General features: G+C 59.1%; 1 protein-coding gene across 3 annotated transcripts in view; it reads left to right on the forward strand.

Annotated features, from left to right (window-relative positions):
* The window catches only part of LOC121274429 (rho guanine nucleotide exchange factor 2-like), a 120,754-nt gene extending 108,508 nt beyond the window's left edge, over window positions 1–12,246 (forward strand). For all 3 annotated transcript variants that reach the window (XM_041181759.1, XM_041181758.1, XM_041181760.1), the window contains exons 16-22: window positions 599–739; window positions 1,429–1,499; window positions 2,011–2,052; window positions 3,849–3,899; window positions 4,975–5,400; window positions 7,168–7,435; window positions 10,453–12,246. In XM_041181759.1, the coding sequence (XP_041037693.1) occupies window positions 599–739; window positions 1,429–1,499; window positions 2,011–2,052; window positions 3,849–3,899; window positions 4,975–5,400; window positions 7,168–7,435; window positions 10,453–10,568 (1,115 nt within the window). In that variant the 3' untranslated portion in view covers window positions 10,569–12,246. The remainder of the gene's footprint in view (window positions 1–598; window positions 740–1,428; window positions 1,500–2,010; window positions 2,053–3,848; window positions 3,900–4,974; window positions 5,401–7,167; window positions 7,436–10,452) is intronic.
* Window positions 12,247–16,143: the final 3,897 nt, after the last annotated feature.

Raw genomic sequence — 16,143 nt, forward strand, 5'->3', positions numbered from 1 at the left:
GGGCTATATTTGGAACATGGCGGATCCGGCATTTCAAGAGAATTTTGTCTGCTGATTATTGAGGTGAATCCGGCCGGTTGGACTCTCCAGTGTGGAATTCCCGCTGAGGGGGGTGTGACAGTGGTAGTGTCACTGGGCTAGCAATCCAGAGACCCCAGGGTAACACTCTGGGCTCGAATCCCACCCCGGCAGATGGTGGAATTTGAATTCAATAAAATATCTGGAATTAAAAGTCTAATGACCATCGTCAATTGTTGTAAATACCCATCTGGGTCACTAATGCCCCTTTAGGGAGAGAAATCTGCCCTCCTTACCTGGTCTGGCCCACATGTGACTCCAGACCCACAGCCCTGTGGCTGACCCTTAACAACCCCCTGAAATGGGCGAGCGAGACACTCAAACCACTGAAAAGTCTAAGGGTGTACCTACACCACGTGGACTGCAGTGGTTCAAGGGGTAATTAGGGATGGACAATAAATGCTGGCTTTGCCAGCCAAGCCCATATCCCCACGAACGAATAGAAAGAAAGATTCCCAAAAGGATTGATTCCTGCTCAGGACGTTGGGTTTTAATCCTTTCCATTTCCTTGTTTTTCCAGTTCAAACGCTGTCGGAGCTGATGATTGATGTCTGTGGGACCACGGGGCAGCCCGTGTCCAACTCCAACGTGGACCAAACCCCGGAGAACCCGGCACCAGGAGGGACCGAGAACATGGGCGGACCAGCCTGTGGCAACACAAGTACGTCAGCGATGGCCCCATCCCCCAGGCCCCACCCCACCGGCCCCGCCTCATTCCCCCAGGCTTTCCCCCCATCTCCAAGGCCCCACCCCCATCTCCCAGACCCCACACCCATCTCCCAGGCCCAGCCCCCTTCTCCCAGGCCCCACCCCCATCTCCCAGGCCACGACGTGTCTCCCGAGGCCCTAATCAATCCTCCAGTCCCCTCCTCCTTCTCTTCAAGCCCCTCCTCCCCATCTGCAGGACTGTCTTCCCTGTCTTCAGGCTCATCGTCCCCTTCCTTAGGCCCATCCTCCCCCTCTCCAAGCCCCTCCTCCCTATCTCCAGGCCCCTCCCTTGTCCCAAGGCCCCACCCCCTGTCCCCACGCCCCCTCCTCCTGTCCCCAGGACCCTCCTCCCTGTCTCCAGGCCCCTCCTCCTCTCCAAGCCCTGCCCCCTGTCTCCAAGCCACACCCCTGTCCCCAGGCCCCTCCTGCTCCCTATCTCCATGCCGCTCTCCCTGTCCCCAGGCCCCTCCTGCTCCCTATCTCCATGCCGCTCTCCCTGTCCCCAGGCCCCTCCTGCTCCCTATCTCCATGCCGCTCTCCCTGTCCCCAGGCCCCTCCTGCTCCCTATCTCCATGCCGCTCTCCCTGTCCCCAGGCCCCTCCTCCCTGTCTGTTTGACTGATGCCCTCACTTCCTTCTCCAGATGATGAGCAGCCTAATGTGAATGGGACCAGTGAAGTCTGCAGGACAGATTTACTCACTATCAGTGGACAGGTAGGAGTTTGTGTCTCACACCCTAGATCACCACCACCCTCCCTCGACACCCAGTAACCGTGTGTAACCTCCCTCCCTCTCATTCTTTCTCTCCCTACCTCTCAATCTCTCTCCCTCCCTCTCAATCTCTCTCCCTCCCTCTCAATCTCTCTCTCCCTCCCTCCCCCGCTCTCCCTCCCTCTCAATCTCTCTCCCTCCCTCTCAATCTCTCTCCCTCCCTCTCAATCTCTCTCTCCCTCCCTCCCCCGCTCTCCCTCCCTCTCAATCTCTCTCCCTCCCTCTCAATCTCTCTCTCCCTCCCTCCCCCGCTCTCCCTCCCTCTCAATCTCTCTCCCTCTCTCCCTCTCTCTCAACCTCCCTCTCACTCTCTTTCGGCCTCACACCCTCTCTCTCACTCAGCCTCTCCTCTCTCTTTCCGTCTCTCTCTCTCTCAATCATTCTCTCTCTTCCTCACATTGTTTCATTCTCTTTTTCTATTTTTTAAAATTTGATCTTTTCTTCATGTCCTTAGGACCGAAATGGAAACCAACTCCAAATGAGGTCACACAACGAGGTGAGAGGAGAAGGGGATCGAGGATGAGGGGAGGGAGCATGGAGGGTGAGGGGAGGGAGTATCGAGGGTGAGAGGAGGAAGTATCGATGGTGTGGGGAGGGGGTTTTAAGGGTGAGGGGAGGGGGTTTTGAGGGTGAGGGGAGGGGGTTTTGAGGGTGAGGGGAGGGAGTATCGATGGTGAGGGGAGGATCGATGGTGAGGGGAGGGAGTATCGATGGTGAGGGGAGGGAGTATCGATGGTGAGGGGAGGGAGTATCGATGGTGAGGGGAGGGGGTATCGATGGTGAGGGGAGGGGGTATCGATGGTGAGGGGAGGGAGTATCGATGGTGAGGGGAGGGAGTATCGATGGTGTGGGGAGGGAGTATCAATGGTGAGGGGAGGGAATATCGATGGTGTGGGGAGGGGGTTTTGAGGGTGAGGGGAGGGAGTATCGATGGTGAGGGGAGGGTGTATCGATGGTGAGGGGAGGGTGTATCGATGGTGAGGGGAGGGAGTATTGATGGTGTGGGGAGGGGGTTTTGAGGGTGAGGGGAGGGAGTATCGATGGTGAGGGGAGGGGGTTTTGAGGGTGAGGGGAGGGAGTATCGATGGTGAGGGGAGGAGTATTGATGGTGTGGGGAGGGAGTATCGATGGTGTGGGGAGGGAGTTTTGAGGCTGAGGGGAGGGGGTTTGAGGGTATGGGGAGGGAGTATCGATGGTGAGAGAAGGGAGTATCGATGGTGTGGGGAGGGGGTTTTGAGGGTGAGGGGAGGGAGTATTGATGGTGAGGGGAGGGAGTATTGATGGTGAGGGGAGGGAGTATTGATGGTGAGGGGAGGGAGTATCGATGGTGAGGGGAGGGAGTATCGATGGTGTGGGGAGGGGGTTTTGAGGGTGAGGGGAGGGAGTATCGATGGTGTGGGGAGGGGGTTTTGAGGGTGAGGGGAGTATCGATGGTGAGGGGAGGGGGTTTTGTGGGTGAGGAGAGGGAGTATCGATGGTGTGGGGAGGGGGTTTTGAGGGTGAGGGGAGGGAGTATCGATGGTGTGGGGAGGGGGTTTTGAGGGTGAGGGGAGTATCGATGGTGAGGGGAGGGGGTTTTGTGGGTGAGGGGAGGGAGTATCGATGGTGAGGGGAGGGGGTTTTGTGGGTGAGGGGAGGGAGTATTGATGGTGTGGGGAGGGGGTTTTGAGGGTGAGGGGAGGGAGTATCGATGGTGTGGGGAGGGGGTTTTGTGGGTGAGGGGAGGGAGTATCGATGGTGTGGGGAGGGGGTTTTGTGGGTGAGGGGAGGGAGTATCGATGGTGTGGGGGAGGGGGTTTTGAGGGTGAGGGGAGGGAGTATCGATGGTGAGGGGAGGGAGTATCGATGGTGTGGGGAGGGGGTTTTGAGGGTGAGGGGAGGGAGTATCGATGGTGAGGGGAGGGAGTATCGATGGTGTGGGGAGGGGGTTTTGTGGGTGAGGGGAGGGAGTATCGACGGTGTGGGGAGGGGGTTTTGAGGGTGAGGGGAGGGAGTATCAATGGTGAGGGGAGGGGTTTCGTGGGTGAGGGGAGAAAGTATCGAGGGTGAGGGGAGGAGGTGTCAAAATGTGGAGTTCACTGGGTGTGGGGGTTCACTGGGTAGGGCTGTTGGGGGGTCACTGGGTGGGGGGTTCACTGGATGGTGGTGTTGTGGTTCACTGGATGGGGGATTCACTGGATGGGGGTGTTGTGGTTCACTGGATGGGGGATTCACTGGATGGGGGTTTTGGGGTGAGCTGGTCAGCCTCTGCTGCTCCCACTTTAACCACAATCCTATCAACTCTCCCCACAGGAGGTGCTGCTCAGACTTTCCCGACTCTCTGCTCTGCTGCATGGTCTCCAGGTTGGTTCACTGCTTCCCCTCTCTTTAACTCTCAATCTCTCTCTCTGTCTCTCCCTTTCACTCTGTGTGTCCCTCTCTCACTCTCTCTCTTTCTCTCTCACTGTCTCTCTCTACCCTCTTTCCTCACTCTCTCTCTCTCTGTCCCTGTCTGTCTCTTTGTCTCATTCGTTCTCTGTGTGTCTCTCACTCTCCCCTCACCTCTCCATGTCTCTCGATCTCTCTCTCTCTCTTTCCTTGTCTCGGTCTCTCTGTGTCTATCTGTGTCTTTCATTCTCTCTCTGTCTCTCAATCACTCTCTCCCGATCTGTCTCTCTCTTTGCTTCTCTTTCACGCTGTCTCTTTTTCTCCGTTTCTTTGTCTCCGTCTTGCTCTCTCTCTTTCTCTTTCTCTATCTGTCTGTCTCTCTTTCGTTTATCCAGAATGGGGAATGGTCTGAATGTTCCCGAACAGAGCAGGCAATAGTGTGTGTTTAGGGGTGGGGGTTGCTTCTCCCTAGAACCGTTCCCAGGGCAATTGACCAGGGGTGGTGGGGAAGGCAGGAGGAATTAGCCAAGGCAGAGGAGGCTCTTCCCCCATAGGCTAGGCCAAGGCCTAAGGCCCTGTCGCCATGGGGATTGTGGGGGGTGGGTGGGGATTGTCTGCTTTGGGATTGATATGGCAAAGGGAAACTGACTGACTGTTGGCCAGGGAAGGGTGAGGGGGGTCAAAGGGGAAAGGCAAGGGGTCAGGGGTTAGAGTATAACGACAGGGGACGGGGCCTGGGTTGAGGTGAAGGATCAGGGGCTGGACTAGAACATATCGCAATGGGCCGGGGGCGGGGGGGGGTTGCAGGAAAGGTGAAGGGTCGAGGGTTAAAGTGTATTCAAAGCTGCTGGGCTCAGGAGAGGTGAAAGGTCAGGAGTCAGAAGATGAGACAAGGGGACGAGGCCTAGGGAGAGGGTTGAAGTGAAGCCAAGGTTGTGTGGGGCAGGTTGCAAGGCGGACGTATCTGTCACCTGCTGCTCTCTGTCCGGGCAGGATAACCCTTGACCATCCCCTGACCTTTCGCCCACCCCCCCCTCCTTGTCCCCCACAGGCTCTCGTCGTCAAGCAGGACTCAGTCCTGGAGCTCCAGCGACAGCAGCTAGGGGAGCAGAAGGAGCGGCTGAATCGCCAGAACTCGAGAGAGAGCCCGCTGGTGGAGCAGGAGAGGCTTCGGAGTATGGAGAAGCAGCGGGAGGAGCTGGTGGGCCTGAGGAGGCAACACGGCCTGCTGCAGGAGGAGTTCCAGCGCTGCCGCAAGGCCTGTGAGGAGAAGGCCCAGGAGCTGCGGAGCCTGGAGGCCCGCCTCCAGGAGTCGGAGCAGAGCCGCGTGGAGCTGCAGAGGGAGATGGAGGAGTGGAGGCAGGAGGCCCCGGTCCCGGCCCTGTCCGAGGGCCAGCGGAGGAAGAAGAAGTCCCACTCCAGGCAGTTCAGCCTGCCCTCTGCCCAGTTCTCAGGCCTCAACGCCAACGCCCTACAGGTGCGGGGCCAAAGTAGGCCGCACGCTCCCGACAGATGTCACTGCCGACTCGAGCCCCTTCGCCCACAACCCCAACCCCTCCCCCACACCCCCTCCCGCGCACCCCCCTCCCCACCCACCTCCTCCCCCAACAGCCCCTCCCCCATGCCCCAGTCCCAACCCCCTCCCCCACACCCCCCTCCCCACCCACCCACTACCACCACAGCCCCTCACCCCCACACCCCAGTCCCCACCCCCTCCCGCCACAGCCCCTCCCCCCCACACCCCAGTCCCCACCCCTTCCCACCCCACCCCCTTTCCCCACACCCGTCCCAAACCCCTCCCCCACTCACCCCACATCCCCCCTGCTCCACCCACCCCACACACCCCTTCCCCCCACAGCCCTCTTCCCCCCCCAACCTACCTCCCCCCACCCCACCATCCCACCAACCCCCCGCTCCCACCCCCCAAAACCCCACTCCCCCAATCCCCCCCACCCACCCCCTCCCCTTTGGAGGCACAGCCCAGCCTCTGGCCTGCCTTCCACACTCAGTCGCCAAGGCCCGAGGGATGCAGGAAATAACTTGGCCCACCTGGGGCAGCCCACCCTCCGCTTGCCTCGCCCACAGCGCCCCTCGGGCGGGACAGGGGTGATTTCGGCGTGGGGGCGGTTGGTGGGGGTAGCGTGGGATAGAGGCTGACAGTGGGCTCCTCCCCCCAATTGGGCCGGGAGGACGCCTCCCGACGCCGGGCACTGCCCTGGGCACCTTGATTTCCCCAAAGGGGTCCTAAACCTGACATCAGGCTGCGCACCGGCACATCTAAGGGGGCCTGAGGCCTGTGGTTAGGCGGCCGCCATGTCTGCCCGAGGCGTCAACAGGCCCCAATATGAGGTTTGGGCCTACTTCAGACGGACTGGACAGTGCCCTTCACCCCACCCCCTCGGAAATGGACAAGGCCCCTCACCCCTCCCCCTCGGAGATGGACAAGGCCCCTCACCCCTCCCCCCCCCCGGAGATGGACAAGGCCCCTCACCCCACCCCCTCAGAGATGGACAACGCCCCTACCCCCTCCCCCTTGGAGATGGACAATGCCCTTCCCCCTTGGAGATGGACAACGCCCCTCCCCTCTCGAAGATGGACAACGCCCCTACCCCCTTGGAGATGGTCAACGCCCCTCACCCATCCCCCCTCGGAGATGGGCAAGGCCCCTCCCCATCGGAGATTGACAAGGCCCCTCCCCCTGGAGATGGACAAGGCCTCTCCCCCTAGGTGATAGACAAGGGCCCTCCCCCATGGAGATGGACAAGGCCCCTCCCCCCAGAGATGGACAAGGCCTCTCCTCCTAGGTGATGGACAAGGGCCAGCCCCCATGGAGATGGACAAGGCCTCTCCCCCATGAGATGGAGAAAGCCCCTCCCCCATGAGATGGACAAGGCCCCTCCCCCACCCACCTCGGAGATAGACAAGGCCCCTCCCCCCCGGAGATGGACAAGGCCCCACCCCTCATGGAGATGGACAAGGCCTTAGCCTCTCATGGACCCAATGACGTCACCAACAGCTCATACTTGACGGACATGATCTCCCCGCCCACCCCCGAGATTATCCCCAAACCACCAGGCCTAAAGCATGGGCCTCAATTTTCATCCCGGGCCTGTTTTCGGTGGCTGGGAGGCGGGGTCCACGGTCGGGCTTTTGCGCGGTCGGCCCAGCCCGGGGGGTCGGGCGAGGGCAGATGGACGCCGGTGACCCGCGTTCCGCTTCTAACCGAGTCCCTTCCCTCCAGCAGAGGCGGCGGAGCGCGGACGAGAGCTGCCTGTGGGCGGCCTTGAGCTGCGAGGGGTGGCCGGAGCCGGGCCCCTGGCCGCCGTGGCGGGGCCAGCCCGAGGGCTCGAGCGCCCTGCCCTGCCTGGCGGGGCCGGAAACCCCGGCGCCAACCGACCCCGAGGAGGCGGAGCCAGAGGGCGGCCCGCGCCTGCGCCAGGCGGGCCCGCTCGAGGAGGAGGAGGAGTCTGAGGGCGAGAGTCCGCCTCCCTCCACCGCCCAGGAGCCGGCAGGTAGGAGAGGGGGTGCCGCACTGTCGAAGGTGCCTTGTTTCAGGATGAGATGTTAAACCGAAGCCCCCGTCTGCCCTCTCGGGTGGATGTAAAGGATCCCACGATCGCTATTGGGAAAAGAGCTGGGGAGGGGTTGGGGGGCGGACGGGGCTGGGGGTTGGGGGGGTGGGTGGGGCTGGGGGTTGGGGGGGTGGGGGTGGGGTGGGGCAGTGGGTGGGGCTGGGGGTTTGGGTGGGGTGAGGGTGGGCGGGGCTGGGGGTTGGGGTGGGCGGGGCTGGGGGGTGGGGCTGGGGGTGGGGTGGGCGGGGCTGGGGGTTGGGGTGGGGGTGGGCGGGGCTGGGGGTTGGGGGGGTGGGGTGAGGGTGGGTGGGGCTGGGGGTTGGCGGGTGGGGCAGTGGGTGGGGTGAGGGTGGGTGGGGCTGGGGGTTGGGGGGGTGGGGGTGGGGTGGGGCAGTGGGTTTGGGTGGGGTGAGGGTGGGCGGGGCTGGGGGTTGGGGTGGGTGGGGCTGGGGGTTGGGGGGCTGGGGGTGGGGTGAGGGTGGGTGGGGCTGGGGGTTGGGGGGGTGGGGCAGTGGGTGGGGTGAGGGTGGGTGGGGCTGGGGGGGTGGGGGTGGGGTGGGGCAGTGGGTTTGGGTGGGGTGAGGGTGGGCAGGGCTGGGGGTTGGGGTGGGTGGGGCTGGGGGCTGGGGGTGGGGTGAGGGTGGGTGGGGCTGGGGGTTGGGGGGTGTGGGTGGGATGGGGGGGCGTTTGGGAGAGTGGGTTGGGGCTGGGGGTGGGGGGGGTGGGGCTAGGGGTTGGGGTGGGCGGGGCTGGGGGTTGGGGGGCTGGGGGTGGGGTGAGGGTGGGTGGGGCTGGGGGTTTGGGGGGTGTGGGTGGGATGGGGGGGACGTTTGGGAGAGTGGGGTGGGGGGTTTGGGGGTGGGGGTGGTGGTGGGGGAGGTCTTGGGGGAGTTCTCCCCAGTGAATGGGGACCGATGTTTATCCCTCAACCAACATCACTAATAAAAACAGATGCTCTGGGTCATTATCACGTTGCTGTTTGTGGGAGCTTGCTGTGCGCAAAATGGCTGCCACGTTTTCTACATAGTAACAGGGACTGCCCGTGAAACATAGTTTTTTAAGTGGCTGTGAAGCCCATTGAGGGAGCAAGATGTACCCCTCTTCACCACCTCCAACATCCATGTGTCACCACCGTTATGGTACAGCAAGATCCCACAAGCCGCTCCCAGTGGCAGGGGTAAAGTAACCCGCTCGAGATGGACCGGGCTCTCCCACTGGAAGGAGCAGGAAGGTTTCTGCTGGGGAGGAGCGAGGGGAATTTCCGCTGGGAGGGAGTGGGGGGAGTTTCTTGCTGGGAGGGAGCCGGGGGGGGTGGGGAAATTGTTGGTTTGAGACATGGGATCTGCTGGGAGGGAGCAGGGGAAACTCCTGTTTTCTTTCCAATGCCCCGCTGCCCCCCACCTTACCCAAGACTGACTCTCTGCTGGGAGGGAGCGGGGGGGGGGAGTTCCTGCTGGGAGGGAGCGGGGGGGGAAGTTCCTGCTGGGAGGGAGCGGGGGTGGGGGTGAGTTCCTGCTGGGAGGGAGCGGTGGAGGGGGGAAGTTCCTGCTGGGAGGGAGCGGGGGGGGACAGTTCCTGCTGGGAGGGAGTGGGGGGAAGTTCCTGCTGGGAGGGAGCGAGGGGAAGTTCCTGCTGGGAGGGAGCGGGGGTGGGGGTGAGTTCCTGCTGGGAGGGAGCGGTGGAGGGGGGAAGTTCCTGCTGGGAGGGAGCGGGGGGGGGACAGTTCCTGCTGGGAGGGAGTGGGGGGAAGTTTCTGCTGGGAGGGAGTGGGGGGGAAGTTTCTGCTGGGAGGGAGTGGGGGGAAGTTTCTGCTGGGAGGGAGTGGGGGGGAAGTTCCTGCTGGGAGGGAGCGGGGGGGAAGTTCCTGCTGGGAGGGAGCGAGGGGAAGTTCCTGCTGGGAGGGAGCGAGGGGAAGTTCCTGCTGGGAGGGAGCGGGGGGGAAGTTCCTGCTGGGAGGGAGCTGGGGGAAGTTCCTGCTGGGAGGGAGCGAGGGGAAGTTCCTGCTGGGAGGGAGCAGGGGGGAAGTTCCTGCTGGGAGGAAGCGAGGGGGAAGTTCCTGCTGGGAGGGAGTGGAGGGGAAGTTCCTGCTGGGAGGGAGCGGGGGGGAAGTTCCTGCTGGGAGGGAGCTGGGGGGAAGTTCCTGCTGGGAGGGAGCTGGGGGGAAGTTCCTGCTGGGAGGGAGCTGGGGGGGAAGTTCCTGCTGGGAGGGAGCGGGGGGGAAGTTCCTGCTGGGAGGGAGCGGGGGGGAAGTTCCTGCTGGGAGGGAGCTGGGGGGAAGTTCCTGCTGGGAGGGAGCGAGGGGAAGTTCCTGCTGGGAGGGAGCTGGGGGGGAAGTTCCTGCTGGGAGGGAGCTGGGGGGGGGAAGTTCCTGCTGGGAGGGAGCGGGGGGGAAGTTCCTGCTGGGAGGGAGCTGGGGGGAAGTTCCTGCTGGGAGGGAGCGAGGGGAAGTTCCTGCTGGGAGGGAGCAGGGGGGAAGTTCCTGCTGGGAGGAAGCGAGGGGAAGTTCCTGCTGGGAGGAAGCGAGGGGAAGTTCCTGCTGGGAGGGAGCGGGGGGGAAGTTCCTGCTGGGAGGGAGCGGGGGGAAGTTCCTGCTGGGAGGGAGCGGGGAGAAGTTCCTGCTGGGAGGGAGCGGGGGGGGAAGTTCCTGCTGGGAGGGAGCGGGGGGGAAGTTCCTGCTGGGAGGGAGCGGGGGAGAAGTTCCTGCTGGGAGGGAGCGGGGGGGGAAGTTCCTGCTGGGAGGAAGCGAGGGGAAGTTCCTGCTGGGAGGGAGCGGGGGGGAAGTTCCTGCTGGGAGGGAGCGGGGGGGGAAGTTCCTGCTGGGAGGGAGCTGGGGGGGAAGTTCCTGCTGGGAGGGAGCTGGGGGGAAGTTCCTGCTCTCCATCCAATGCCCTCACCTGACCCCTCATATCGCCCAAGGCTGACTCTCACGTTCAATCTTCTTTTGCCTCCTCCTGTAGACCTCGAGCAGCTGCAGAACATTCCGGAAAGTTACGGCTCCGGCCAGCCCGCCCCCGGAGAGGGAAACCCCGTCATCGACCAGCTCGAAGAAGAGGACGATGACTTGTATTACTGAACTCTGACCCCTCCTCACCCCCCCACCCCCCGCACACACACACACACACACACACACACACACACACTTGATGCTCCAGTTAAGGGGACCCCTCCTGCTCAGCAGCAACCCCTGTGTGAGTGAGTGTGTGTGTGTGTGTCCCAGCTGTATCTGTGCAATGTCCTCCAATCACTGACCCGCTTTATTTAAGTGTCTCCAGGGTAAAGGAATGTCTCCATACTGGATTTTCACAAAAGCTTCATCTCTCCTCTCCAGCCTTTGGCACGAGGGCGATATTTAAGAGATTGAATCCGCGTGGTGTTTTGTTCTGAGGTTCCCTGCAGTGCAGGGTCATGTGCCACTGGTCACCTCCCCCCCCCACCTCACCCCACCTCACAAGAGGAGACCCAGTCGGACCCCCAGCATGTGCCAGTCCACGTACAGGGCAGAGCTCGTTCACATGACCAATTCCCCATGACGTTGCGACCAGGACCAAGTGGAGTGGAAGGTTGTGGGAGGGTCGTTGGGGCGGGGTGGGGGAATGGGTGTTGGTGGCTGGTGGTTAGAGAATGGTGGGGGGTTTGGGAAGAGGGTCATTAAACCCAAGCGTATGGGTTGAACCCACCCCTCCTCCTCCCACCTCTCCCCCCCCCCCCAATTCTACAGCCAAACCTCCTGCCCTTCCCCCGTATGAATTCCCTTCCCCTATTTATAATAGAATTTTCATATGTAAACCATCATGCTGCAGTTCCACTGCCTTACCACTGGGTGGGCGCTGCAGCGCCACTTGTGGCAGGAGGCTGGAATGACAGCGTGACGCTTTGACGTGCCGGGACCTCCCCCAACTACCTCCCTCCCCCCCCACCCCTCCCCCCCCCCCACCTTTGACGAGCGTGGGCGTGGATCTTTGTACCGGGCAGGGGTCAGATTTCCCTAACGCGTCCTGAATGATTCTTCTTTCACTGAACACCAAAGAGCAGAGGGTGGGTTGGAAGTGGGGGGAGGGGAGGGGAAGGGGGGGGGGTAGTTGGTTAGGGTTTGGCGTGCGAGGTGTGGTGGGGGGGGGTTTGCGGTGTGGGGACAGTTGCGGGTGAGAATGGCAGGTGGGTGGACCGGGCACTAAGTCCCGAGGATGCAGCGGGGTGGGAGAAGAGGAGCAGGAGAAGGGCCTTCCTTCCCGGAGAGCTGGGCGGAGGTTCCTCTTGCACTCGACAGTCCCTCTCGGGCGTAGAGCAAGGGGTTGCGGGGGGGGGGGTGTGGGCACAGAGGTGTGGCCAGTTTCTGGCGAACGTGAATGTAAATCGCAAGACTCGGAACGTCAGCACACAAGCTGGAAAGAGGGAGGGAGGAGAGGGAGAACAATGGTCCATGCACAGCACACCTGCCTTTAGCCCATCAAGCCAAGACAGGCGTTGCTGACCCTCTAACCTCAGGGGTCAGTCCGATAGGGTCAGGCAGCCGTCTGTCTGTTTTCAAAGAGAAACACACTCAACTGTTTTATTTTTTTGTGTATTTTTTTTTAAAGAGAGAGAGAGTGTGAAGAAATATTATCAAAGCTGGTTTCTTTTGGATTGTAACACATCATTCGTCAAAATTGCTGTAAAATTTGAGGATCCAAAACAAAAAAAAATAAATAAACGAGAAAGGAACCCCGCAGCCGACACGACGGATGGGGGGAACGTCCTGCTCTCTTCCCTGATTTAGACTCGAGGCGCCCGTTTCCAACCCCACCCCCCCCCCCCCCCCCCCCCCGCCACCCCACCAGTCTTCCCGGTAACTTTCGATTCCCTTGCCCAACAGGAATCTGTCTCCCTCTGCCTTAAAAATATTCAATGACCCCCACCTCCTGAGGCAGAGAGTTCCAAAGTCTCACAACCCTCTGAGACAAAAATATTCTCCTCATCTCTGTCCTAAAAGGGTGACCCCTAATTTTAAAACAGTGACCCCCCCCGCCCCTAGTTCTGGACTCACCCACAAGAGGAAACATCCTTTCTACATCCACCTTGTCAAGGCCGTTCAGGATCTTGTAAACTTCAATCCAATCACCCCTCACTCTTCTAAACTCCAGTGGGAACAAGCCCAGTCTGTCCAACCCTTCCTCATAAGACAACCCACTCATTCCAGGGATCAATCTAGTAAACCTCCTCTGAACCGCCTCCAATGTATTTACATTCTTCCTTAAATAAGGAGACCCAAACTGCACACAGTATTCGAGGTGCAGTCTCACCAATCCCTGTATAACTGAAGCATAATGTCCTTACTTTTATGTTCAATCCCTCTCGTAATAAAGGATAGCATTCCATTAGCCGCCTTAATTACCTGCTGTACCGGTATACTAACTTCTTGTGACTCATGCACTAGAACACCCAGATCCCTCTGCAGCTCGGAATTCTGCAGCCGTTCTCTGTTAAAGTAATTCTCTGCTTTTTTTTTTTGTTCTTCCTGCCAAAGTGAACAACTTCACATTTTCCCACGTTATCGGCCAGATGTTTTCCCTCTCACTCAACCTATCTATATCCTTCTTATGTCTTCTTCACAACATACGTTCCTACCTATCTTTGTGCCTGCTTGGGCTCGGGAAGGAAGAGTTAGGGGGAACTCCTTCATTGTGCCCCCTTTTCCGATTGAGGCTCCTCCCAAGGTCTGCCCGTCCCGGTCCCCGCACCCTTGCCCCGCCCCACCCTACCCACCCACCCATCCAATGTGTCCCCTTGTTATAAGTTACCAGCTCTGCGACTTTCCCCCGTCTAGCCTGCAGCCACGACCATTGCTGCTGGGGCCGGAAAATCCCGCCCTTTCTTTCCTGGGGGCAGGCTGCAGTCCCGGAAGCGGCCACAGGTCCCGGGGGCACCGTTGGGGACCAGAGAGCCAGTTGGGGCCAATTGGATGGCTGGCAGCTCTCGGAGGTGGGACTTCCTCCCCAGGCGGTGACGGAGATTTGCAGTTTAGCAACATGGTTAACAATCAGCACGATAGTAACAGGTGGGGGGGGTGGGGGACATTTTGAAATGGGCTGATTGACGGCAGGTATAGTTTAACACTGAGACATGTGCATATGTGCACTTTGGGAAGAAACAGCATGGAGAGGCAGTCAAACCTATATCGTACCTATTACTGGATTGGAGAGAGAGAGATCTGGGGGTGGATTTTCACAAATCCATGAAGATGGATTGTCGTTTGGTAAATGCAGAACCTGAGTATCGCTGTAAAAAGAGACACATCGAAGTTTTTCATCTTGCACTCATCAGAACAGAGCAAGAACACTAATATAAAGGGAAACAACAATTTATACCGCATGTGAAGAGAGTCCACTTTGCCAATCAATCAGCATTCTCTTCACATACAGTATAAATTGTTCTTTCCCTTTATATTAGTGTTCTTGCTCTGTTCTGATGAGTGCAAGATGAAAAGCTTCGGCATATCTTTTTTTTACAGCAATACTCAAGCAGGATTGTCAAAGGTGGGTAAGCTTTGAGAGGGTGGTTTGCAAAGTGTGTGGAATGATTGACTCTGTAAATAGGGGGAGTGAATACAAAACTAAGGGAGCCTGGATAAACCTTGACAAAACTCTGGTTTCGCCTCACCTGGGGGGCATTGTGTCTAACCCTGGGAAACACATGGCTGGGAGAATGCCAAGGGGTCCGGAGACGTCCAAGAGGAGGAGTGGAGGAATACCGGGGATGAGGAGACTTCGGTTCGTGTGGAGAAGCTGGGATTGTTCTCCTCAGAGCGGAGGAGAAGGTTAAGGGGGAGATTGAATCGAGGCGTTCAGAATCAGGAAGGGGGGTTCGGACAGAGTAAATAAGGAAAAATGGTTTCCACTGGACAGGAAAGAGGGTAATCACAGATTTAAAATAATTGGCGAGAGGGGAATCAAAGAGGAAGTTTTTCTGTGCTTAAGACCCGGAACGCGTTTTCTTAATATAACAGTAAAACACCACGGATGCTGGAAATCTGAAATAAAAACACAATGCTGGAAATACTCAGCAGGTCTGGAGAGAGAAACAGAGTTAACGTTTCGATTCCGTGTCACTTCTTCAGAGCTGTTCTTTAAAATTTTATTCATCAATGGAATGTGGGTGCCGCTGGCCGGGCCCAGCATTGATCGCCCATCCCTAATTGCCCCCTTGAGAAGGCTGCCTTCTTGAGCCACTGCAGCCTCTGTGGTGTAGGTACACCCACCGTGCTGTTAGGGAGGGAGTTCCAGGATTTGGACCCAGCGACAGTGAAGGAACGGCCGATATATTTCTAAGTCAGGATGGTGAGCGGCTCGGAGGGGAACTTCCAGGTGGTGGTGTTCCCCATGTGTCTGCTGCCCTTGTCCTTCTAGATGGTAGAGGTCGTGGGTTTGGAAGGTGCTGTCGAAGTAGCCTTGGTGAGTTGCTGCAGTGCATCTTGTAGATGGTACACACACTGCTGCTACTGTGCGTCGGTGGTGGAGGGAGTGAATGTGGATGGGGTGCCGATCGAGCGGGGCTGCTTTGTCCTGGATGGTGTCGAGCTTCTTGAGTGTTGTGGGAGCTGCACTCAATCCAGGCAAGTGGGGGAGTATTCCATCCCACTCCTGACTTGTGCCTTGTAGATGGTGGACAGGCTTTGGGGAGTCAGGAGGTGAGTTACTCGCTGCAGGATTCCCAGCCTCTGACCTGCTCTTGTAGCCACAGTATTTATGTGGCTGGTCCAATTCAGTTTCTGGTCAATGGTAACCCCCAGGATGTTGATAGTGGGGGATTCAGTGATGGTAATGTCATTGAACATCAATGGGTGATGGATAGATTCTCTCTTGTTGGAGATGGTCATTGCCTGACACTTGTGTGGTGTGAATGTTACTTGCCACTTGTCAGCCCCAAGCCTGGATATTGTCCAGGTCTTGCTGCATTTGGACATGGACTGCTTCAGTATCTGAGGAGTTGCGAATGGTGCTGAACGTTGTGCAATCATCAGCGAACATCCCCACTTCTGACCTTATGATGGAAGGAAGGTCATTGATGAAGCAGCTGAAGATGGTTGGGCCGAGGACACTACCCTGAGGAACTCCTGCCTTAAATAGCAATGGAATCAGATTCCAAAAGAACTCTCGAAAAGCAATTGGGCATGAAGCAGTCTAGTTTGGAGGGTTTACAGGGTGGGTATTGGGGTGCAGGACAAAACTGGACAACTCTTCCAAAAAGCTGCCACAGATACGATGGGCTGAATAGCCTCTTTCTGTGCAGTTCGGTTCTCTGATTGTGAATCTGCAGCACCCCCTAGGGGGGAGACTGGCAAACGGCAGCACCAGAGGTTTGCTGGTGCAGGCTGCCACCTTGTGGTAGTACGGCAGAAAGGACGCTCCATCTCCCAGAGCCAACAAGGTCCATGACTGAGTCTGAGACACCGGGCTGGGGAGTTGCACTGGCCAGTCACAGTTGATTGTGGCAGTGGGGAGCTATGGCCAGCCATTGCTCAGCGGGTCTCTGACTCCGAAAGTCGCAACTTCAAGCCACCTCCCTACAGAATTGGCCTCAAAGACCCAGGCCAACACTCCTTGCGTGAGTACTTGAGGGAGTGCCGCACTGTCGGAGGGTCAGTGCTGAGGGAACGCGGCACTGTCGGAGGG

The sequence above is a fragment of the Carcharodon carcharias genome, assembly GCF_017639515.1.
Source record: "Carcharodon carcharias isolate sCarCar2 chromosome 36 unlocalized genomic scaffold, sCarCar2.pri SUPER_36_unloc_2, whole genome shotgun sequence".
Taxonomy (NCBI): Eukaryota; Metazoa; Chordata; class Chondrichthyes; order Lamniformes; family Lamnidae; genus Carcharodon; species Carcharodon carcharias.